At 34.9% G+C, this 22012-nt stretch overlaps 1 protein-coding gene across 13 annotated transcripts in view; it reads right to left on the bottom strand.

Annotated features, from left to right (window-relative positions):
- Positions 1-227: 227 nt before the first annotated feature.
- The window catches only part of CPEB2 (cytoplasmic polyadenylation element binding protein 2), a 70575-nt gene continuing 48790 nt past the window's right edge, over positions 228-22012 (bottom strand). For 10 of the 13 annotated variants that reach the window (XR_014811857.1, XM_021100322.2, XM_021100324.2 and 7 more), the window contains 6 exons: positions 18738-18908; positions 16937-17026; positions 11763-11881; positions 11109-11223; positions 8498-8679; positions 228-4254 (listed from right to left, as the gene is read on the bottom strand). Coding sequence is in view for 10 of the 13 variants with exons in the window: in XM_021100322.2 (XP_020955981.1) it covers positions 4027-4254; positions 8498-8679; positions 11109-11223; positions 11763-11881; positions 16937-17026; positions 18738-18908 (905 nt within the window). In the remaining 3 variants the exon portion in view is untranslated. 13 annotated transcript variants of the gene reach the window in all.

Below are 22012 nucleotides of genomic sequence, written 5' to 3'. Positions count from 1 at the left end.
CATTTGTGTGGGGATTAAGGGTGTGGAGGAGAACTGACGCAAAGGATCATGGGGGCTGCAATACTGAGAAATACTGAACGGGTGGTCTTCAAGTTCCCTCACACTGAAACACAGAGTGGCCTGGGCTGCATCATATAGAAACGGACACTCAGTTCTCTCAAAACGACTGTTCTGGTGTTGACGGATATTTTGATAGATTCGAACTAAAGAATAAGATTCCACAACTATGCCAATAACTTAATAGTTTATTAGTCAGTCAACAATATTACAAATATTTAAAAATTACTTAATATAAATAGTTGGCAGCAAACTATTCCATTACAGAGTTAATTTACCAGTACAACAGACAGACTGGAGATTTAGACACCTGGAAGATAACAATAAAATAAACTAAAATATTTTAACAAAAAAATTTAAGCTGAAGGCGTTTACCTAGTGTTCATAAAAGCATGGGTTCTCTTTTTATTTAGAAAAAAATAAAAAACTGCTTTAACACCCCATTAGGAATATAAAATAAAATCAACTGAAAATATTAATTTGCATATCAAAGAACCATTTATAATTACAATCCAAACACTCCATAAACCACTTGTGCGATTCTATACAGAAACTGGGAATTAGAAACTAGTTGCTTTAATATTACAAAGATTTCAGCTCCAAAAATAATTCAACATAAAATAAACTTTAGCAATTAGTGTCATAAAATTATATATTTCCACATAAAAATACAAAATAATATTAATGACAAGAATATGAAAAATTATTCCAAGTATTTTACTACTATTAAAATAAAATAAAACCCAAAAAAACAAAATAGAAATATGCATGAAAAAAGTCTTTCCTTTTGTTAGCAAAACACTATCCAAAATAACTACAATCATTTACATCAGTACAAAGATTTCTGGATTTAAAAAATAGTTGCAATGACAAAAGGGGTATCTTTTCTGACAGTAAAAAATGACACTGTGGATAAAATCTGCAAAATATGCAATGAAAAAAATAAATTTGCATTAAAAAGGTTTACACTGTTATTTTTTTTTATACAAACATTAGAAACAGTATTGCACATCACAACACAGAATCGAGGTTAGTCAGCCTTCCAAAATGTGTTATATTCAAGTTTTGTAGCATCTTTGAGGAGAGGCTCTGTGCAGCCAGATGCAACAGGGATAAAATATCAAGTGTTTTCCATACACAAATATATAAATGCTAAATGTTTCCTTCTTAACAAAAAGTGTGGATTTTTAAAGTTTTTTTTTTTTCTTCCACAGTCATACTTTTGGGCAGCAATATGAACATTTAGGGAACACAAGTGAAGAAGCTTTGAAAATACAAAAATACAATCAAAATTAATAATTTTCTACAAAAATAGTAAAATAAATATGATCTGTAAATTAAAAAAAAAACAAACAAACTCCAATACAGTGTTTAACAGTTAGGAAATAAGAATGTAGTACATAAAAGGCAAAAAAAAAAAAAAAAAAAAGAGGTAGGGGTGAGGTGGGGGAGGAACAAAAGATTAGACTAACAAACTTTAATTGTAACAGAAATGAAGGTAAAACAAACCATACATTTCTGTCATGTTTACCCAGCGAAAAGGGTGTTCTGTTACATTTCCCTTCATTTCCAATATTCATTTCTGTTTAAGAAGGGAAAGTGGTTTTCAACATCTCCAATTATTTTCATCATATAATTTATTTTAGTGTTCATTATTTAATACATGAAAAGGCTCTTCAATTTTAAACATTAAGCAGAAATTATGAAAATAAAGTTAAAAAATCTGCGAAATTAAATACCTAAATAATTAACATTGCAAAACTACTGATTTCTTTTCTAAATTCCAAAAATTGAGGTATAGCAAAGGAGATGTCATCAGTCAAAAAAAGTGTGCCATAAAATAGCTGACTGTTGGAAAAATCTCTCACAGAGATATAAAAATAGTGCATAACAAATGTCAAATGGATCAAGGTTGGCAGGGTTAAGGTTAGAAAAGAATACTCCAAAAATCTGGAGGATCATGGTTAAGTAACAAATAGGGAACATCGACAAATAAATTAGTAAAAAGCTCTTCTGAAAACAGCATCAACTTTAAACATTAAAAACTTGAACCACAACCACAATAAAACAGCAGAGTTAGACATGAACCACATATTTTTACAGTACAAAAAAGCACACCATAGACAACCAATATTAAGATCAACACTTTGCTTACGTGAAGGATTGTCCCAAGGGGCTGCAGTAAGGCAACACCCTTGTAATTTTCTCTCTTTAGAGTCAAGAATCTTAGTTCAGCATTTTTAAAAAACATCTACCATTGTGGGTGCTTTGCTTAGATTGCAGAGTAACTCTTACGTTAAAATATAGGGGATAGTTGCATTAAAAATGCTCTAAAGAGAAAAAATATCACTAATGATATTCTAATAGTGTTCAGTACCAAGAGAAACTCATTAACTATTGCATGTTTCCATGCCACTTTCTCAAAAAAAAAAAAAAAAAACTGCAAGCAAAGTCATTACCAAAATTCCTTCATCAAAATTTAAAAAAAAGCAATTCTTAACCATTAAGAACAACAATGTTCCATGCAACAGTGACCCCAGTTTAGACAGAAGACCCTAATATACATAAGTCAAACACTTAAGCAAGTTTAAGCCAGATTTCACCATTATCTTTAAGGTAAAATTGAATTTTATGCAACTAGCCATCTGTATATTTCCCCATCTCCATTTTGACTTTATTTAAGTGTACTGAAGTTTTGCATTCTTTGATAAAAGTTCACTTGTTTAAATATGGGCTTTCTGTGGGTCTTACATTTGGTGACTGGTTAGCAGTGTGCTGGCCATCTTTGGTTTATAAAGGATGTCTTAACCATGAACTATCAAAGGGGCTAAAATCAACTTTCTTTAAAATTCTAGTGTTTTTCTTGTATTCAATCTTTTATCTATACTATATCACTGTACATGAATTAGAACCGCACATCACAAAATTGCACAGGGATTACAAATATTACATCCAGTCTGCATAAAATCGAATTCCACTACCGACCAGATCACAAAATGGCTGCACTCTCTAATCTAAAGCTAATTTGCATATTGTACACATGTAGGACATTTTTTTAAAACTTGAAGTCACAATAATGCATGCAAGTTTGCTTTTTTTAAACAAATTTTATAATTTGTTCATGCTACCTAGATTCAAGAGAGCTTTTTTGAACATTTGCAATACCTCACCTCTTGTTAGTTAATAATTCTAGTGCATGCATATGGTGTATACAGGTAAGTAAACATGCATTTTTTTTTTTTCTTCACATTCTAAAACTATGGCAGTTTAGGCCATATTGTGCTGCCTGCATTTTATCCGCAATGCAGTGTGTCTCTAACGTTTTCAATCCCGTATTAATAGGTGGCATTTACACATAACACCTATATAGCAGCAAAGCTAATACAGCTTGTGATTAAAAATGTTTAAAAATAGCTAATAAATCAGATTATCTTGAGGTATTATTTCTTGCAAGTCAAAATGGAGAGCAAAAAAATCAACCCTAATTTTTAGTTTATGTATACACTGAAAATAGCAACAATAAAAATAAGCATTTGTAGCAGACATATTCCATCTTCACTATTATTTTGCTACCTTTGGTAAATTACTGGGGCAGATCTTGAAGTTAAAAACCCACGTTTAGAAATAAGTGCACGCTTCACCCACTACATAGCAGCAGACTGTTTGCCCCTACGCAACACATTCTCGTATCTAATTTTAACTTTACATATAAAAATAACTTGGAGGAAATACAAAAAAACATTTTATTTTAACATGAAAATATCACAAAAATTAGTAAGCCTGAGATGTAGGGTTTTGGTGAAAAACAAGAGGCTTGTAGTGTTTTGGCTGCTGATAAAGATGCATGTATTGATAGCTGGGGTGAAAGCAGAAGAATGCACTTATTTCTTCTGCATGTCAGTATCTTCAGACACAGGAAGCCACATGCACCCTTTCTCTCCTTGTTAAACAGAGGCCGGTTTGCTCTTCTTAGTTCCAGCGGAAGTGGATCTGACGTGGGCGATCAGCACCTTCCTTTACCAATGGCTTATGGAACTCACGTCCTGCACGAGAGTGGATATTTGCCCAACAAAACTCACAGTAATACTGCAGGCAAGTGACATTGGCACAAAAAAAGGGAGCAAATTTTCCACCACAGCGTGCGCCCTGGCACTCATCACACATCTGGTCATCTAGCACATATGGCTTTACCTCCACCTAGAAAGAGAGAGAAGACACATTCTATTAAATTGGCTTCAGAAATCATTTTAGCAATAATTTAAAATGTTCATACAGTGTTCTAGAGAAAAGAAGGAGTGCTCAATGTCCAGAAAGTAGGCAGTTTCCCAAGGTAATAGCTTCACTACTTACTAGGGTTAAAACAATTAAATCATTTTGTTCTTGCACTAAATCTTTTTATATGTCTCATGTCCATAATTGACCATGTGATTAAATAAGCACACAGCTTGTTAATTTTATTGTATTTTGACATGTTTTCTTCTGAGAACTATATAAAGTGCATGGTATTTAAATAACTCTGTTTTCCAAAGACATAAAATATTTTAAAAACTATAAAAACCAAATTGATTCACAAAACATTCCACCTTCACTTGTCTTGAAATAACATCTTTAAAATACCTGTGTGTTAATATTTGTGGGGGGGGGGGTGACTGTGAGCGAAAAAGAGGAGGGCATGGAAGACAAATGGTGTTGCACCTGTGTTCTCTCATTCCAGTACCAGCTGCAAGGTGGTAGAACCCTAACAGCCACTGATCACAGCAACACTTCTCTACTGCAGGTGAGCGCCATGCCCTGCTTGTAAATAACTGGTATTGACAAGCCAGAACTGTGGATAATCTTATTAAGGGCATGTCTAGACTTCCGTGAATTTATAAGATATGAAGCCAAAGTCCCACTGTGAAAGCCTGACTCAGTAGAAGATCTCAGACTCAAGGCAGCTCTGAATGCTAAACCTCTTAACCTCAGTTTCCGTATCAGTGAAATGAGAAAGGCAATAGAACCTGCTTCATAGAGTAGTGAGGATTTGATTATGCAAGTAAAGCTTTAAGATAGTGCTTGGCGCATGGTAAATACTCTGTGAACTAGCATTAGCTACTATTAGCTGCAAGAGCCTTGCTTTCTTGCTTGTAAGAACTTTATGAAGGAAAGGTTACTGCTTTTGTCAGAATGAATAGTGCCAGGAAGCCTAAGATCTCTGCCTTTCCTAAGGAGAGGAGAGAAAATTGTGTTTAAAATAAATGACCCAACATTTTCTATTTTGAATGTATTATAAATAATATATAATATAAATAATATTTATCACAATATATATTATATAACATATATAAATGTAATAATAAATATATAGCAGGATAGGAAAGTAATGAAATTATGTGTTTTTCATTAGGGTTAGGATACACATATTTTATGTGTATTACACATTTTGTTTTTCCTGAATTGTCTATATCTTTTGTATATCTTCCTGCTGGTGCTCTCTCTTTTGAAACTAATTTATAAGTTCTCTTGGCCACCTAAAGATTTTTAAACTTTTTTTCCATCGACTTTTGATTCTTAAAATGATCTTTGACACAAATGCTAAAATTTGTATGCTCAATCTTTATCTCTCAATTTTTTCCTTTATGGATTCTATCTTGATTAGCAGGCTGCTATTTTTGATTCATTACTTTCATCATTATAACCAGAATTAAGGAAAAGCATCACTATAACCAAAGAGTAGATCAAGGCAGAGTGACAATTACTGGATTTCATTTCACTAGAGGATAAACTCCACGAGCACAAGGACCTTGTCCATTTGCTAACACTCAGTACTCCCTGCCTGCAGCACATCCAGCACAAAGTAGAAACTACATAAATATTTGGGTAAATGTCAATTTACATATGTTTTCTGGGTTTCTCTTTCAGGGTTTTTTATTTCCGTTATCATACAGTTTTAAGCAAACTGAAGACAATATTTATGCTTTGTACTTCATTTCCATAATATCTCATAAAATGTCATGTGCTCAGGAGTGATTTAATGTAAAACTATTGAATAACTTTTACAAAAGCAATGATTTCAATTATTTGTATTTTTAAATTCTATATATTTTATGAAGCTAATTTACTTAACTCGAAATCGAAACTTCAAAGCTGAAAAACAGGATTTCAAATTTATGATTTTAAACACAATCAAAAGCTATTTGTGATTAATAAAAATCTCTAACAATTCTTGAATGTGTGAAAGAGAGTTTCGCTGCTTCTAGACTATTCTTATTTTCCACTATGACGTCTTTCCCTTTCACTTGAGAGGCGCTATCTGTGATCCTCTGTCACTTCATAACTAACAGAATAATAAGCAGCCAGCTTGAAGTGTAACACAGTTCACTTCAATAACTATCAGAGGTCATAGTGATTTATACCCCTCATGTAATAACACACAAAACTAAAATAATTTACACACTTGTGGTGATTATTCTTCACAGCTATCATAAAAGCTATCATAAAAGTGTTCATAAGCCAGTTGAATATGCAATTTTAATTCCCTTCAAATAAGTATTATCAGTCATAAATTTAAATTTAATATTTTAATGTTTTAATAACTATATTCACATTAGAGGTGAAAGTTATAAAAATTAATGTTTTAATTTTTTTTTTGTATAAGCAAAATTAAGAACTTGTAAAATAGTTAAGACTCAAATTCCTTCAAATAAAGTTCAAAACTTACCTTAGGAGCACATTTCTTAAAAAATAAGCTTTTCTCTCAAGTAGTTTAATGTCTTTTTAAGGAGGTGAGTGTTTCTCAACTCGCTTGCTTTGCAACGAGGTTTCTCTTTTAAGAACCAAAACTCTGCCCCAAATAATTGGTCCTCCACTACCATTTTGGAAACAAAGAGGTATGAGATATGACGCTGCAACAATCTTTTCCCCTCTGCTTCTGCATATTGAACAACTACAGTTACATAATGTATAAATAACTTCATCTGTGACCCTGTCTCCTCTCTGCATAAGTTGGGTGTTAGGCTAGATCAGTGGTCTAAAGCATGGCTGGACATCAGAGTTGCCCTGGGAGCTTTCTAAACCACTGCTGCCGGACTCTGTCCCAGACCAATTACAGCAGACTCTCTGGGGGTGGGACACAGATGTCAAGGTTTGTCTAAGTTCCCAGGTGAATTTAATGTGCAGTGGAGGCTGAAAACCACTGGATGAGGAGAGTGGTAAGGTTCAAATCAGTTTAAAAAATTTTCAGAGTATGTCTGAATAAAAGCTGAGTCCTTTTCCTTGGATACTTACATTTTTTTTTCTTTTTGGGGGGGCAACATTTTAATTAACAATGCAAGCAAAAATGTCACTTTGCATATGTGAACTGAACTTATGTTGTACTTCTTTTCTAAATGGTATCATTTGATAATTAAATTGGTGACTACTTCCAGAGTCCATGGTCCAGCCAACTGGTATGAGTTGACCAGCTCCCTTACTCCCCAAATAGTCTTCTAATATAAAAACACCCTCAGAGAAGAAGCTTCAAGAACTTGCTACATTGGGAAAATAAAAACCCACTCAAGTTAGATTATATTGGATATAAAAAAGTCAATTTACCTCATATTTTTAGTATATATTTCCTCTGTACTATAAATGTAAACATGATTATTCAGGAACTACTCACAGATTTTAGTATGAAAGGGATGTGTAAAGAAAATAGCTGAGTTTTGGTCACTCCTTTCTCCTATTTTGGATTATAACTGGCATTAGAAATTATTCAGCAGGGTAGCTTTCAGTTACCATTCATAAGACTTCCTAAAAGCTTTTATTGTGACAACCTAAGCCATGCTACTAAAGAGTAAATAAAGTTTAGGACGATCACCTTATGTGTTTAGTTTATTTGTATATTTTGCTTACTCACATATTTGTTATTGCATATATTTAGGAAAATATACACAATGTGTTTTTATTTTATATTTTACAATAAGTGAAAAACAAATAACACTTAACAGTCTCAAGCTCTGTGCTACATATGTGAATTCACTTAATCCTCAAAGTAACTGTGACAGAGATACTATTACTGTTTTCCATTTTATAAGTGAGGAAAAAAGGTGTAAAAGAGGGTTAACTTGTCCAGGGTTATGGAGTAGATGGTGGAAATGGGACCCCAGGTATCTGGCTCTAAAGCACAAGTTCTTATAACAAGCTTGTCTCCATGGTCAGAAGGACAGTGAGACCTTGTCGGCTGATACAATTTTTCAAAATGCCTTTAAAAGGACATTTTGCATATTACACCTAATGTTTAAAGTCTGGTCAGGAATTTTACATTTAGAGATATTCTGATATAAAACTCCACCTCTAATAGCTAAAGGAGTATTAAAAAACGAACCCTCATTGTTTGGATTATATTTACTCTGTAGGGTAGTAGGCTTTGGATCAGCACCTTATTATATAGGACTTAGTGGCTTTCCAATATTCAACTTACGCGTTTATCAATATCACCGTGCTGAAGCTGAACGAACCGAGCACTAATGGCAGCAATATAGCTCTGCTGATTGGAGAAAGCAACTCGACCAGCACCTTTTGGATATTTCAGCTCAGGATCTGTATCAATTCCCGCATAACAAACACCACCATACAGCCGGTCCATGATCATAGCAAGCTCCACTTGAAAAGGAAAAGAAGTTCACATCAAATGAGGGCGAACACAATCAAATCAACAATTTTTAAGTACCTTTTTTTTTCAAAGACAGGCAAAAGTCAAGAGGATAATGCTCTTTTCTAAAGCCAATCCTTCCTCTCCTCTTGTACACTAGAGCCCATCTGTTTTCACTACAGAAGAACTGGACAACTCAACTGTCTACTGGACAAGCCACAGTGATACTTAGCAGACACTGCATCACTCAATGTGTTCAAAATGGCACTCCTGATCTTCTGCCATCTGATTAAACCTTTCCAGTGAGTTTTTGCTGGCTCGCTGGGCTATGGAAAAGGTGAAGTTGCTAACTCAAGACCCTTGGCTTCATCACCTCTATTTCCTTTTTAACTCATTGCACATGCAATCCCGTGAACATGATTTTCAAGACATAACTAGAATCCAATCCCTTTGCCTCCATCACTAATATCTTTTTCTAAGGTATTATTTTTCATCATCTAGATCATGGGAATACCTTATGTCTTTGTTTCTGATCCCCGCCCTCTCCCTCCTACCTTACTCTGTTTTATTTTCATAACAACAAGAGTGATTTCTCTTAAACATTTAGCAGATACCAATGACTAAACTGAAATTTCTATTTCAGAGCTCTGGATGGTGGCACAAGCTGGCTTTCAAGACCAATACCACAATCTTCTTTCCAACCTGCTCTTTCTCTAGTATTCTTTATCTTCTCAGTAACAGTACCACTGTCTACCAGGTAGCTCAAGACTAAAGGCTGAGATTTAGCCTTTGCATTTACCTTATAAGTATCTGTGTCATCTGTTCACTTGGCTCTTCCACCACTTCTATCACTCACCTAGGCCACCATGATGTGTCTCTTGGACCGCAATAATAGACTCGTTCTTAAATTGGCCTACCTAAATCTACTCTCAACTCAACCCCTCCTTCCACGAGTCATCAGCTAAACTGGTTTTTAAAAAATGCAAGTTCCTATTGTGGCTCAGCAGGTTAAGAACATAGCGTCTGTGAGGATATGGGTTTGATCCCTGACCTGGTTCAGTGGGTTAAGGATCTTGCACTGCCACAAAGTGCAGAGTAGGTAACAGATGCAGCTAGGATCTGGTGTTGCTGTGGTTGTGGGGTAGGCTGGCAGCTGCAGCTCTGATTCGACTCCTAGCCTGGGAACTTCCATATACCTCGGGTATGACTGTAAAAAGAAAACAAACAAACAATGCTCCCTCTCCCCCATGCAAATATGATCATGTCTCTCCTTTACTTAAAAACTCTCACTAAAAGTTTTTCTTAAAGGGGGAGTTTCCTGATGTTCTAATGGTTAGTATTTGGGCACTTTCACTGTTGCACCTCAAATTCAATCCCTGGTCTGGGAACTGAGATGGAAACCAAGCTGCTGTAAGCCATGACCAGAAAACAAACAAACAAACAAACAAACAAACAAAAAAAACCAACCTAATAAAACCTCTTCATTGGTTTCCCTGTTCTGAGAATAAACACCAAATGAGCTATTAGACTTGCATGATCTGACTCTTATTTACTCTTTCAACATCTTCCAGTGTCTGCCCACTTGTCACACCCTGGGCAGCACCTCTGGACTCCCCTCAGTCCCTCCAACACACTCTGCTCTCCTCCCCTGAAGAGCTTCAAATATGCTGCTCCTTTCGTCTGAAACATTCTCCTCACAGTCCTCCTCCCACCCAACCCTGCTCCTTCTCTTCAATCTGTATGTGTCAGCTCTAATCCAAGTATCATTAAAATATCCGATGACATCACATTTCCTTGCTATATGCTCTTTGATTCCCTGCGGTCCTTCTTTGTAGTAATCATGTCTCTAAGTCTTTACGTGTGTGAGTAGTTCTTTACCATCATCTCCTACACTGGAAGAGGATGTGATGGAAGGTTCCCACACTTCACAAGGGTACAGCGTATCATAAACCTTCCTTGTATAGTGGGCATTTACATCTGTAATTATGTTCTCATATGACATTTCTGGTAGATCTCTGGTTCTTGGTTATTGATGAACATAAGTTCACCATTTACTTATCTAAAGCACCATTTGAGAAGTCCCCTATTTTTTCTTCATATATCAGAGTCATCCTACATAAACAGATCCCAAATTCTCGTATCTTAGAGAGTTATACTTAAAAGGTCATAAGTATTTGAGTGGATTTTTCTTGTAGAGTCCATCTGGAGTTAGCTATAAATATTGATAGATGAGTACCAATTCTCCAGGTGCCTGATGCTCTCAAGAACAGTTCCTAGACTCTGTCCCAGAATTCTCTAGCAAGCCACTATTGGAGCAAGAGAATCTGCCCTTTGCCCACCCAGTTGTGCCATATATACAATAGGTACCAAATATTTACTGAATCAATTCATCTTTAAATAACGTTTTTTAAAAAACAAAATCTTTTAACATTATACTTACCAGCCCTTAATGGCCTAGGAACACCTCCAACAAAAATTGTTTTTCGAGGATCCAAAGGCTGAGAACCATCCATCACAAAATCACTATCACTTAAATTCCAAGGACGGATCTGAACCTATGAAAAGAAAATGACATTACTATATTAGATCTTACTCCTTTAATAGCTGATGAACTTCATGCCAATTAACAGTGGTGCTTTTTTGCTCAAAATTTTGGATAGATGGATTTGGGAACAAATTGTTAATATTTTTCATCTAGATACTATAAACTATTTGAATTTTTTTCATATTTTAATTGTACTGTCTTTTTATATTTAGTCATATACATTCTTTACATATTCTATATACAAGTTCCTTACCAGATAAGTTATTTGAAAATACTTTTATCATTCTGAGTTGTCTTTTCACTTTCTTGATATTTTTTAACCAATATTTTATATTTTACTCCAATTGCATAGAAGCACAAATTGCTGCAGGTTTTAGGAAAAAATTGCTCTGTTGCAGATGAATTTTCCTGTCCAAATTTTATCCCATTGTTTTTTTTTTTTAAAGTACAATTGAACTTTTAACATAGCACTTTATTTATTTATTTTTTCACTAACAGTTTTTGGAAAACTTCCACTTGTAGCTTAAAGTTTGAGTCGCATTTACTTACAGGTTTGTCCTTGATGGTAGGGCTGGAAACACACAGATAGAGTTTTCCATCTTCTTCAATACAAGCATCAATTAGTGCCTGAACTGAGCTTTCTTCTTGAAAGAGAAGGAAGGCATAGCCTGTAATAACCATTAAAAATGAGGCAATATGTCAAGGTAAGTGATTTCAGCCCAAATTACAGTACTGTTTGGAAAATACATGCCTTTGGAAAAGGAAAAAAAAAAACACAAAACTATAAAATAGGACTAGAATTGTTATGCTTTCTGTAGGAGAACGCAACGGCCTATGAAATACCCACAAAAACAGACACTCGGCAAATTAGCTACTTACTGTTTGATAAGGCGCTAGGAGCTTTGCATGAATTATTTCGTTTGATTCTCACAATAAGTCTTTGAAACATTATTCCCAATTTATAGAAAAAAACACACAAACAAACCAAAATACCATGAGGTATCAAGTGGTTAAATTACTGCCCCAAAGTCAGTCACATAAACAAGTAATTTGTTGATTAGCCAACCCCATAGATCAGCCCCACGGTCTCCCATGACACTGTCTGAAAGAATTTGGCAGGAGTAACCAGTTGAGCATAGCAGGGCTGAAGCTTCCTTTAAATGCCCTCAGGGCAAGACAAGTTGAAGAGTAAACTCTGGACCCATGGGAAGAGCACATGTGGAAAGGCCCAGGAATATATACATATCTGTAGATAGAGGGAAAATTCTGTAATCACCCTGACAACTTCCAAAGGACAGTAAGAAAGCTTCCTTAGGGAATTTGGAATAAAACAAGTTTCTTCTTCTTCTTTTTTTTTTTTTTGTCTTTTCTAGAGCCACACCTGCGGCATATGGAGATTCCCAGGCTAGGGGTTGAAAAGGAGCCGTAGCCATCGGCCTATACCACAGACACAGCAACGTGGGATCTGAGCCATGTTTGTGACCTACACCACAGCTCACGGCAATGCTAGATCCTTAACCCACTGAGTGAGGCCAGGGATCGAACCCACAACCTCATGGTTCCTAGTCGGATTCATTAACCACTGAGCTACAACAGGAACTTTCTATGAGATGGGTCAGAACTTTTAAATCAAGCCTCAAGGTGAAAGAGCTACGGAACATGTCTTTTTTTTTTTTTTTTTTTTTTTCTTTTTTCTTTTTCAAACAGTCTGGAGAAAGAAAATGTTTGCAGTTTGGATCCAAGTTCTTGCTTAGATTCCTGTAACTTTTGGAAATATGCCCTTCTTGCTTTCCTTGTGACAACCAACCGTCAATCTTTAACCAAATACTATGTATGCCGAAGCAGGCAGAATAGACTTTGTTATAAAAAGAAAGCATCAACATTTGCAAGTTTACTATTATGGGATTATTCCCAGTAGTGGGTAACTGTAAGTGACCTAAAAATATCACTTTTCGTTGTCAAGATTTCTGTGCAAACAGAGAGCCCTGTAATCTAGTCCCAATATGACGAAGTCATCAAGCAGACCAAGCACGTCTGTTCCATTAAACAATGAGAAGTGTGGGGTCATGTTTTATTAGAAATTCAGAAAACACAGCTTATTGCCAACAGTGGCTTTTAATGCCTCAAAGGTCTGATATGACACAGAAAAAGTTCTTCATTTTAATAAAATTATAATACCTGATTATATAAATAAGGCATCAAACCAATCTACATGAACAGAACCTCCCGAGGGTATGATTATACAAGATTAAAAACACATCTTAGGCCTTTTTAATTGCTAGAAAAAAATGTAAATAGGCTTGGAAAAAAAAAGACTGCTTTTCTTTATGTGAAGGCTTTAATTTTGATGTAAGCTAAAGTTTTGCAAGTTATAATTGTTTTGTAATAATTGAGGGGCTATAAGAGCAACTTACTAAAATAGTACTGAAATATTTTATTTCAGTTGCACCCATGGCATTCAGAAATTCCTGGGCCAGGGTTTGAACCTGTGCCACAGCAATGATAATGCCAGATCCTTAACTGCTAGACCACCAGGGAACCCCCTAAATTCGATTTTTTAATGTTAAGTTTTAAGGTATTAAATTTTTTTTTTTTTTTTTTTTTGCTTTTTAGGGCCGTACCTGCAGCATATGGAAGCTTCCAGACTAAGGGCTGAATCGCAGCTACAGCTGTAGGCCTGCACCACAGCCATAGCAACACAGGATCCAAGCTGTGTCTGTGACCTACACCACTGCTCATGGCAACACTGGATCCTCGACCCACTGAGCAAGGCCAGGGGTTGAGCCCACATCCTCATGGATGCTAGTTGGATTGGTTTCTGCTGAGCCACAATGGGAACTCTGACGGTGTTAATTTTTGATATTAATATTTTAATATTGCTTATTTTTGTGATTATTAGGGAAGAAATGTTTATATCGTAAAAATTAAGCAATACAGCAGGTAAATTATGATCTAGACAAGGCAAGCCATTAAATATTAAAATACCTTTACCAAAAATACCATTTAATAGCTCTTTAGAATTTATTAGAGCAAACTAATATTCACATAGGTTGAACTTTATTCGCTGCAAAGGACAGGTATGTATTAAGTGTGGCTCAGTATCCAGGTGCTCAAGTCACTGCCTTAATTACAAGATAGCATCATCAACTGCTATCTAAACCACTGCTTTCTAAACCATGGAAAATGATGAATAATGACAATGACAAAAATGATTAAAAGCTTAAGATTCAGGAACATTGGTCTTTGACTACAATTAACTATATATATACCAAAATACTCTGATGTGCTGGTGCTTTTTTTTTGGTTTGTTTGTTTTTTTTTTTTTTTGTTTTCAGTTTGAGAAAAGAAACAACAACCACAGAAACCAGAGTAACAACAATAATGGCAGCAAGAGAAACAGAGATGGCAACTACAGTGTTTCATTAAATTAGTGCCTATTTTTCTAGGTTTATTGTTCACCCTGTATATGACCAAGAGACCCATGCAGAAAAACATGTATCTGTCTTGACAAAACCTAACTCTAACTGCTTTCAGAAGTGATACTTCAATTCCTGCCAGGAAATCTTCTGAACAAATTTTTCATCTCTATGAATCACATGGTATCTTTCAGATTTAGGTTAAAACTTCTCAGGGAAGATTTCCCTTACTTATTTCAGGTCAAAGGATATACCATCTTATAGTATTTATAGTTGTTTATATTATTTATTGGGCAACTCTCAATCCATGAATTACTGAGACTATAAATATAAGACACAGTCTGACATTAATAAAGCAATCACATACTGTAAAATTGTTAGAACTGTAATACTGCAGCTATGAGGCGTGCTATGAAGGGGACCGTGCTAGGAGGACCCACCATAGGAGGGTCTGACCTCATCAGGTCAGTTCTGAAGGCTTCTCACCAGCAATTGATATTTAAACCGAGATAAACAGGGGATGTAGAGATGAAGGGACAGGGGAAGCCTTCGGGCAAAGAGAACACCAAACACAAAAGTCCTCAGGCAGGAGAGAGCAAGGCCAGTCTGCTGAGCTAGAAAGTAGCAAGAAAACCTGGGAGAAGAAAGGGATGGGGAGGGCTGGAGGGCAAGTGATTTTTGCCTTTATACTAAGCGAGGGGTTTTAAACAGGGAGCAAGGAGTAGCCCCATCAGATGAGTTTTCAGAGCTATTACTCTAGTTATTCTGTGGGAGAAAAACTGGAGAGAGCCAGAGGTGTGGACAGACTAGTCTTACGCCTGAAATAGTCAGAACAGGGGAAGATGGTAACTGAGGCAGGAACATTAGAATCCAACTGGAATTTCATTGAACACTCAGTAAAATGAACATGATAAAAGGACAGGACCATGCCATTCTCAACAACAGATTCAAAGTAAGCTACGAAATGAACATATACATCAATATGGAGGTAATTTTCTCTCTAAATTAAAGATTCAGGATTTCCAAATCTAGTAAATTCCAAAATCATGTGAAAATTTAGAGTATATGGAGAGATGTCTGTAGCTTTAACTAGATTCTCAAATAGGCCTGGGATTCATAATCCCTGCTCAAAGAATTCTGTAAATAAAGATCTTAAGGTATTAAAAAAAAACAAATGCTACATTATTCCCTTTCTTTAAAAATCTACAAGAATCAGTAATGGAAGTTTTATAATTTTAATGACAAAAAGTAGAGATGGCCCATATAATTTATCACCAGAAACCCTTAGCTATTTTTTATTTGCAAGTAACTCTAACATGTTCCCTCTCCCAGAGCCAAAATCAGTTGTTCAACAGATCTACTGGAGTTTTTTCCCAGTCTTGAAAATCCACTCAGCCATAGAGTAATAGTGTGGTTTTTTTGTTTGTTTCTAAAACTGTATTTTAGAAAATATAATTAATTTTAACCTATAATTAAAGTTATTTGATACTCAAAGTATAGTTAAGACTAGTCTTTCAACCTCTCCTTTCTTTTATTCACTTCAAAGAATCTGCCATTAGCAATGTGACTGACTAGATTCCTGTTTAATTCTCTCCCCGTGCCTCCTTGCTCACCATGGGCAGGGATCTTTCCTCTTCCACTGACAGTGGCGGCACTGCTTTGCTCAAGGGAATGACAGCTCAATTTGTGATTCTTGCACTCTGGCGATGGGTCCCAGCAGTATTCTAGCAATACGTAACTAATACATCTAGGCATCCTCTTCACATTTTATCTCTTTCTGTAATCAGGGTTTTTCCTTAGCATTCATTTTCTCTATCTAAATTCACCAAGAGTATATGCTGCTCTTTTGTTATCTGCTATTATGTGGAACATTTAGGTACATCTTGCAGCATTTAAAATATTCTTAGGTTTACATTTTATTCTCACTTAACACATTTCTTAATTTCACTGAGCGGAGAGACATCTTTATGTTTGTACCCAAGTTACTTAGAATATTCGGACAGAGAAAATACACATACGTTTATTGATACATGAGCCTCTGAAATCATTATACGATAATTATAGAGAATGCATTAATAAGTCTTACGATTCCTGACTAGCTTTCAAGTGAAAGTGGAATGGTTCTTAGAGCCATTCTGCTTCACTTGATACATGTTACCAGCCTCTACAAATTCCTCTATTAGTTTTTACAGAAAAATGTCCTCATAGTCAATTCTAAGAGAAAAGAAAACACAAAGTAATTGATATTATCTCTTTTGCTCTCATATAACTTATTCCCCAACAAGTATTAGAAAAAAAATCTCTTACCTTTTGGTGGAAAATAGGACTTGCTTTCTGCTTTATGAGGCCAATCTACCACCAAAGGCCCAAATCTTCTGAAGCTAGCAGTTATTTCATCTTAATAAAGTACAAAAATAATGCACATTAGGAATTAGTTTTAATGATGCATTCTAAAAATCCGGTATTTTATATGCTTTTTAAAGACAATATTCTAAAGCACCAAAGAGCCTAAGTAGAAAATAAACAATAGAAACATATCTAATATCCTCAAAAAATTATACATAAAACTTAACAGCTATTTTAGTCTATATTAGCTGTTAAGTTTGATGTATAAATATATATATACATAAAACTTAATAGCTGTTAAGTTTGATGTATATATATTTACACATAAAACTTTATAAATATATATATATACTGTCTTATATATATAATAGCTGTTAAGTTTTATGTATATATATTTATTTATATATATTAAGTTTTATACATCAATTTATATATATTTTCTTTTTAGGGCTGCACCCATGGCATAAGGAGGTTCCCAGGATAGGGGCTGAACTGGAGCTAGAGCTGCCTGCCTGCTGTATAGCCATAGCAGCGTGGGATCCAAGCTGCATCTGCAACCTACTCCACAGCTTATGACAACACTGGACCCTTAATCCACTGAGCAAGGCCAGGGATTGAACCTGCAACCTCATGGTTCCTAACTGGATTCATTTCTGCTATGCCACAATGGAAACTCCTGGTCAAAATATTTTTTAAGTGGCACATTGGTTAGAATAATCAATTCAGTATGACTTCTAAAATTTTATATATTATATGGATACTAATGGATTTATAGTATACCAAATCATATTTATCACTGGCTAGAAAAACATGCCAACATTATACCAAGTTAAATAGAGATCCATTACTGCTTGATAAAGTAAAATCTTATAGGAAAAAAGGTCTGCTGAAACAAGACATGTAAATCTCTAATACTCCTAAATATACTAGGGTCTGATAACATGCCAGTTACACAGGTCAAATCCAATCACATGTTCTACATTATTTCATCACATGGAAACCTTATTATACTAACTTTTACATAGAGTAAGTCTGTGAATATTTGAATCATAACTGAAAAATTTCCCCAAATGTTGCAATGTATTCTCTATTAGTAAGTCGTGAATAAGTGGCAAATTTCCTACAACCTCACAGATATAGTTTACTTCAGCATTTTGATCTTTATGTTGAATTATTTTTCTTTCGTTATTATTATACATGATAATTCTTAACATATGTTTATTAGTTTTTGTAAAACCTGAATTTCCCGTTTATGTTCTGTTTCCATTACCCACTTGGGTTTTATACTCTTTCCTACCTGTTTCTAAGAGCACATTTCCCCTTAAAGAGACTGAATTTTTGACTGTCATGCATTGCAGGTGAAGCTTCATGGTCCATAACCTTTAATTCATCATGTGTGTATACCATGTGCATGTGTGTGTGCGCATACACATGTGTGTTTCAGTCATGGAAAATGTTTTAAGTTTTATACAAATATATAAAACAAAAACTTTAATGTATTTGAATATGTTCTATATTTAAAAAATAAGTGGCATATGAAATAAGTGAAAACCTTATAAAAATGCTCACAGTAACAAAAGATATAAAGAAACTTAAAAAAAAGTTATTTGTTCAATTATCTATATTTCAACAGATGAGAAAATATTTAAACAGAGATGGACATCCATTTTAACTGAGAATTTCTAGAGGTAAAAAAACTATATACCCCCATTCACAATACATTTTAGATCTGGATTTTTTAGAGCCCTAATCCTCATTTTACCTTCATCAATATCTGGAGGAAGACCACCAACAAAAACTTTTCGAGAGAAACGTTCTATTCGCTCTCCATTCTGATGAGCTGAGTAACATGTGGGTGAATTTAAAACACCAACTTGATCATTGTGGCCATCATCCAGCAAGCCATCATCTATTGGAAAAAGGGAAGAACGACCTAAAATATAAGAACAAATATAACTTGAATGTCGGATCTAAGAAAATGATAAACTGAAGTTGGGCATAAAAACAGCAACAAATTTGAAGGCTTAAAAATGAAGGTGACATAGGCATAAACAACTAAGCAAAATTCAGAGAGTTAAAAGGTTTAATTATCTGGATTCAAGAGAGAAGGTGTCTGAAAAATGGTTTAGAAATAAGCATAGTCATATGACGACAATTCTATCACAAACACTAGATCATTTCAATTTTTTATAGAAAGCAGCAAGAATCTGATGTATGAGGGTGATTAGATTGGTGGCAGAAAGAAATGGCACAGACAGTAGATAAGACAATAAAAAGCCATTTGCAGACTACAGTAAGTAAGGGCAAGATCACAAGTGATACTGGCATATAAGACCTTGAATTAATTTACTGCATGTGTGTCAATTATATGAGAGGGCAGAAAAGGCTTCTGCACATGTGCAAAACAGAAAGAGGCATCCCCTCTAAGAGTTCAGTTCCCATCTGAGCCCACCCTTCAGGGGTGTGTCCTTGTATAGGCATATCCTGTATAATCCTCTGTAGCAATCCTGATGCTAGAATCTGTGGGGATTAAAAAAATAAATAAAATGACCTAGTAAAATATAGTTCCCTGCTCGCAAGAAGTATACAGTTAGAAAAGATCAGTTCTATACTTATAACTATGGTACATATTCACAAGAAAGCAAGAAAATGCTGCAGAGGAAGTATGTTGGAGGAAGGGAATAATGTGGGTAATAAATGGGTCATTTTTTGAAATCCCCAAGTGAAACTGAATAGTATCTGTGGTAAAAAGGGAAAGGGAGTGGTACTTACTGAGGGTGTTAGAGAAGATAGGATATTTCTAAGTAGAAGTATTTGTAAGAACATGGCTTTAAACAGATTTTTCAAGTGGAAGGAGAAATGTAAGAGAAAGTAGGAAAAATGAATTTATTTAAGAAATAAAGAGTAGTCAAGGTTGGCTGAAACATATTTGAATCAAGGAGAATAAAAGCTAGATGTTAGAAATAAGAGTTTGAAGTTTATAAGACCAAAAACAGGGAGAGATCATATTTGGTATAGGAAACAAATTATTCTGCAGATTCAAACTTAAGTAAGATGTTCTGAAAGACACCCATGTTCACTGAGTAACTCTGTCTTTATTTAGCTTTCCCCAAACTATTGCTATCAAGAATAAGGACCAATGAAAAACAAATGTCAATATTCTTTGTGATCAATGGAGAAAGAAAGCTCTTCAAAATACAACTATTTTACTAAAAATGAACACCATCAAGTTCCATCAAAAGTAATATTAATTGTGAATAACTGATTCCATCCCTAGCCCGGGAATTACGTATGCCACAGGTGCGACCATAAAAGAAAAAAGAAAAGAAGAAAAAACGAGAAAAAAACAGAGCTTCTTAGGCAAAGAGATAAATGATTATTTGAGGAATTCCCATTTCAGCAGAAACCAATCTGAAGTACCATCCATGAGGGCACAGGTTCAATCCTTAGCCTTGCTCAGTGGGTCAAGGATCTGCCATTGCTGTGGCTGTGGTGTAGGCCGGCAGCTGTAGCTCTGATTGAACCCGTAGTCTGGGACCTTCCATATGACACAGGTGCAGCCCTAAAAAAGACCAAAAAAAAAAAAAAAATGCCGAATGCAATGATGAATAAAATCACTATGTAAGCAATGCCAAAAACAGAGGTGACCCAAAAATGATTTAAATTTTTTTAACTATAATATTGTAGTATACTCATTCTATATTTTAACAATTATTCTACATTACTAACTATAAAAATATTCTAACTATAATAAGTGCTATAGTTAATAACTATCAAAAATCTATAATCTGTATGTCTGAAATCTATTAACCAAAGTTCAGCTGCACAAAAGATGTAATGGAAATACATATCACATAACTGGCTATACTAACAAGAATCTTCATTGCTGGAAAATCATGACCACTTTCTAGAAGATCTAAAAGCTATAGAGTCAAATATTCATTAAAAGAGGGGTTAACTGGAGTTCCCGTTGTGACGCAGCGGAAATGAATCCGACTAGGAACCATGAGGTTGATGGTTCGATCCCTGGCCTTGTTCAGCGGGTTTAGGATCTGGTGTTGCCATGAGCTGTGGTGTAGGTCACAGATGCGGCTCGGATCTGGCGTTGCTGTGGCTCTGGCGTAGGCCGGCGGCTACAGCTCTGATTAGACCCCTAGCCTGGGAACCTCCACGTGCCATGGGTGTGGCCCTAAAAGGACAAAAAGACAAAAAAAAAAAAAAAAAAAAAAAAGAGTTAACTGAATATATATTATCAACAAAACTCCGTTTATTTTTCTAATTATCCTTCCCTACAACCCAAATTAATGACTATAAAAGGAGAACCACTAAATAATTATGTCTTCCATGTAGTTATTTAGACATATTTTCGAAGAATGATACATGAAAATGACTGGCAATGAAGGTAAAATTACTTGTGTTGAGAAAAGTAGAATTTGATCATAAAATGATGTGGACTAAACAACAATATTCAACCAAAATTAAATTAACTTTCTCCCTCTTTGGTATGAAACTAGGATACGCTTTCAGGTTTTTACACCTGAAAAAAATGAAACTGAATGACAATGAAATCACAAGATATAATGTGTGATGTAGTAAAAGCTATATACTTAGAGGAAAATTTCCATACTTAGAAAAAAATTTATACTTTTTAAATGCATATTAGAAAACAAGCTATGCTTAAAATACATAATCCTAGTTCTACCACATAAGCTGAAAAAGAATAACAAATACAAAGAGAGTAGGGTCAAGGAAATAAAACACTGAAATTAGTGACTCAGAAAACAAATTAACACACAAAGAAATCAATAATGGCAAAAATTGCCTCTTTAAAAACTTAAAAATAAAATCAGTATCCCTCCATGCAAAGTTTATCAAGTTCATGAATAAAAAAAGAAAGCTAAAATTACCAATACTAAACATCAAAAAGGGGACATCAATCAACGCAGAATAAATTTCTTAACTTGTTTTGTAACCCTGATATTAAAACCTGACAAGAGTATTATAAAAACAGAAAACTATACATGAATATCTTTCATG

The sequence above is a fragment of the Sus scrofa genome, chromosome 8, assembly GCF_054392235.1.
Source record: "Sus scrofa isolate SSC_HxYL_T2T_F1_AM1 chromosome 8, Sscrofa_HxYL_maternal_Yorkshire_Landrace_v2.0, whole genome shotgun sequence".
NCBI lineage: Eukaryota > Metazoa > Chordata > Mammalia > Artiodactyla > Suidae > Sus > Sus scrofa.
The sequence above is the reverse complement of the archived record's forward strand: the minus strand, read 5'-3'. Positions and strand labels throughout refer to the sequence as shown.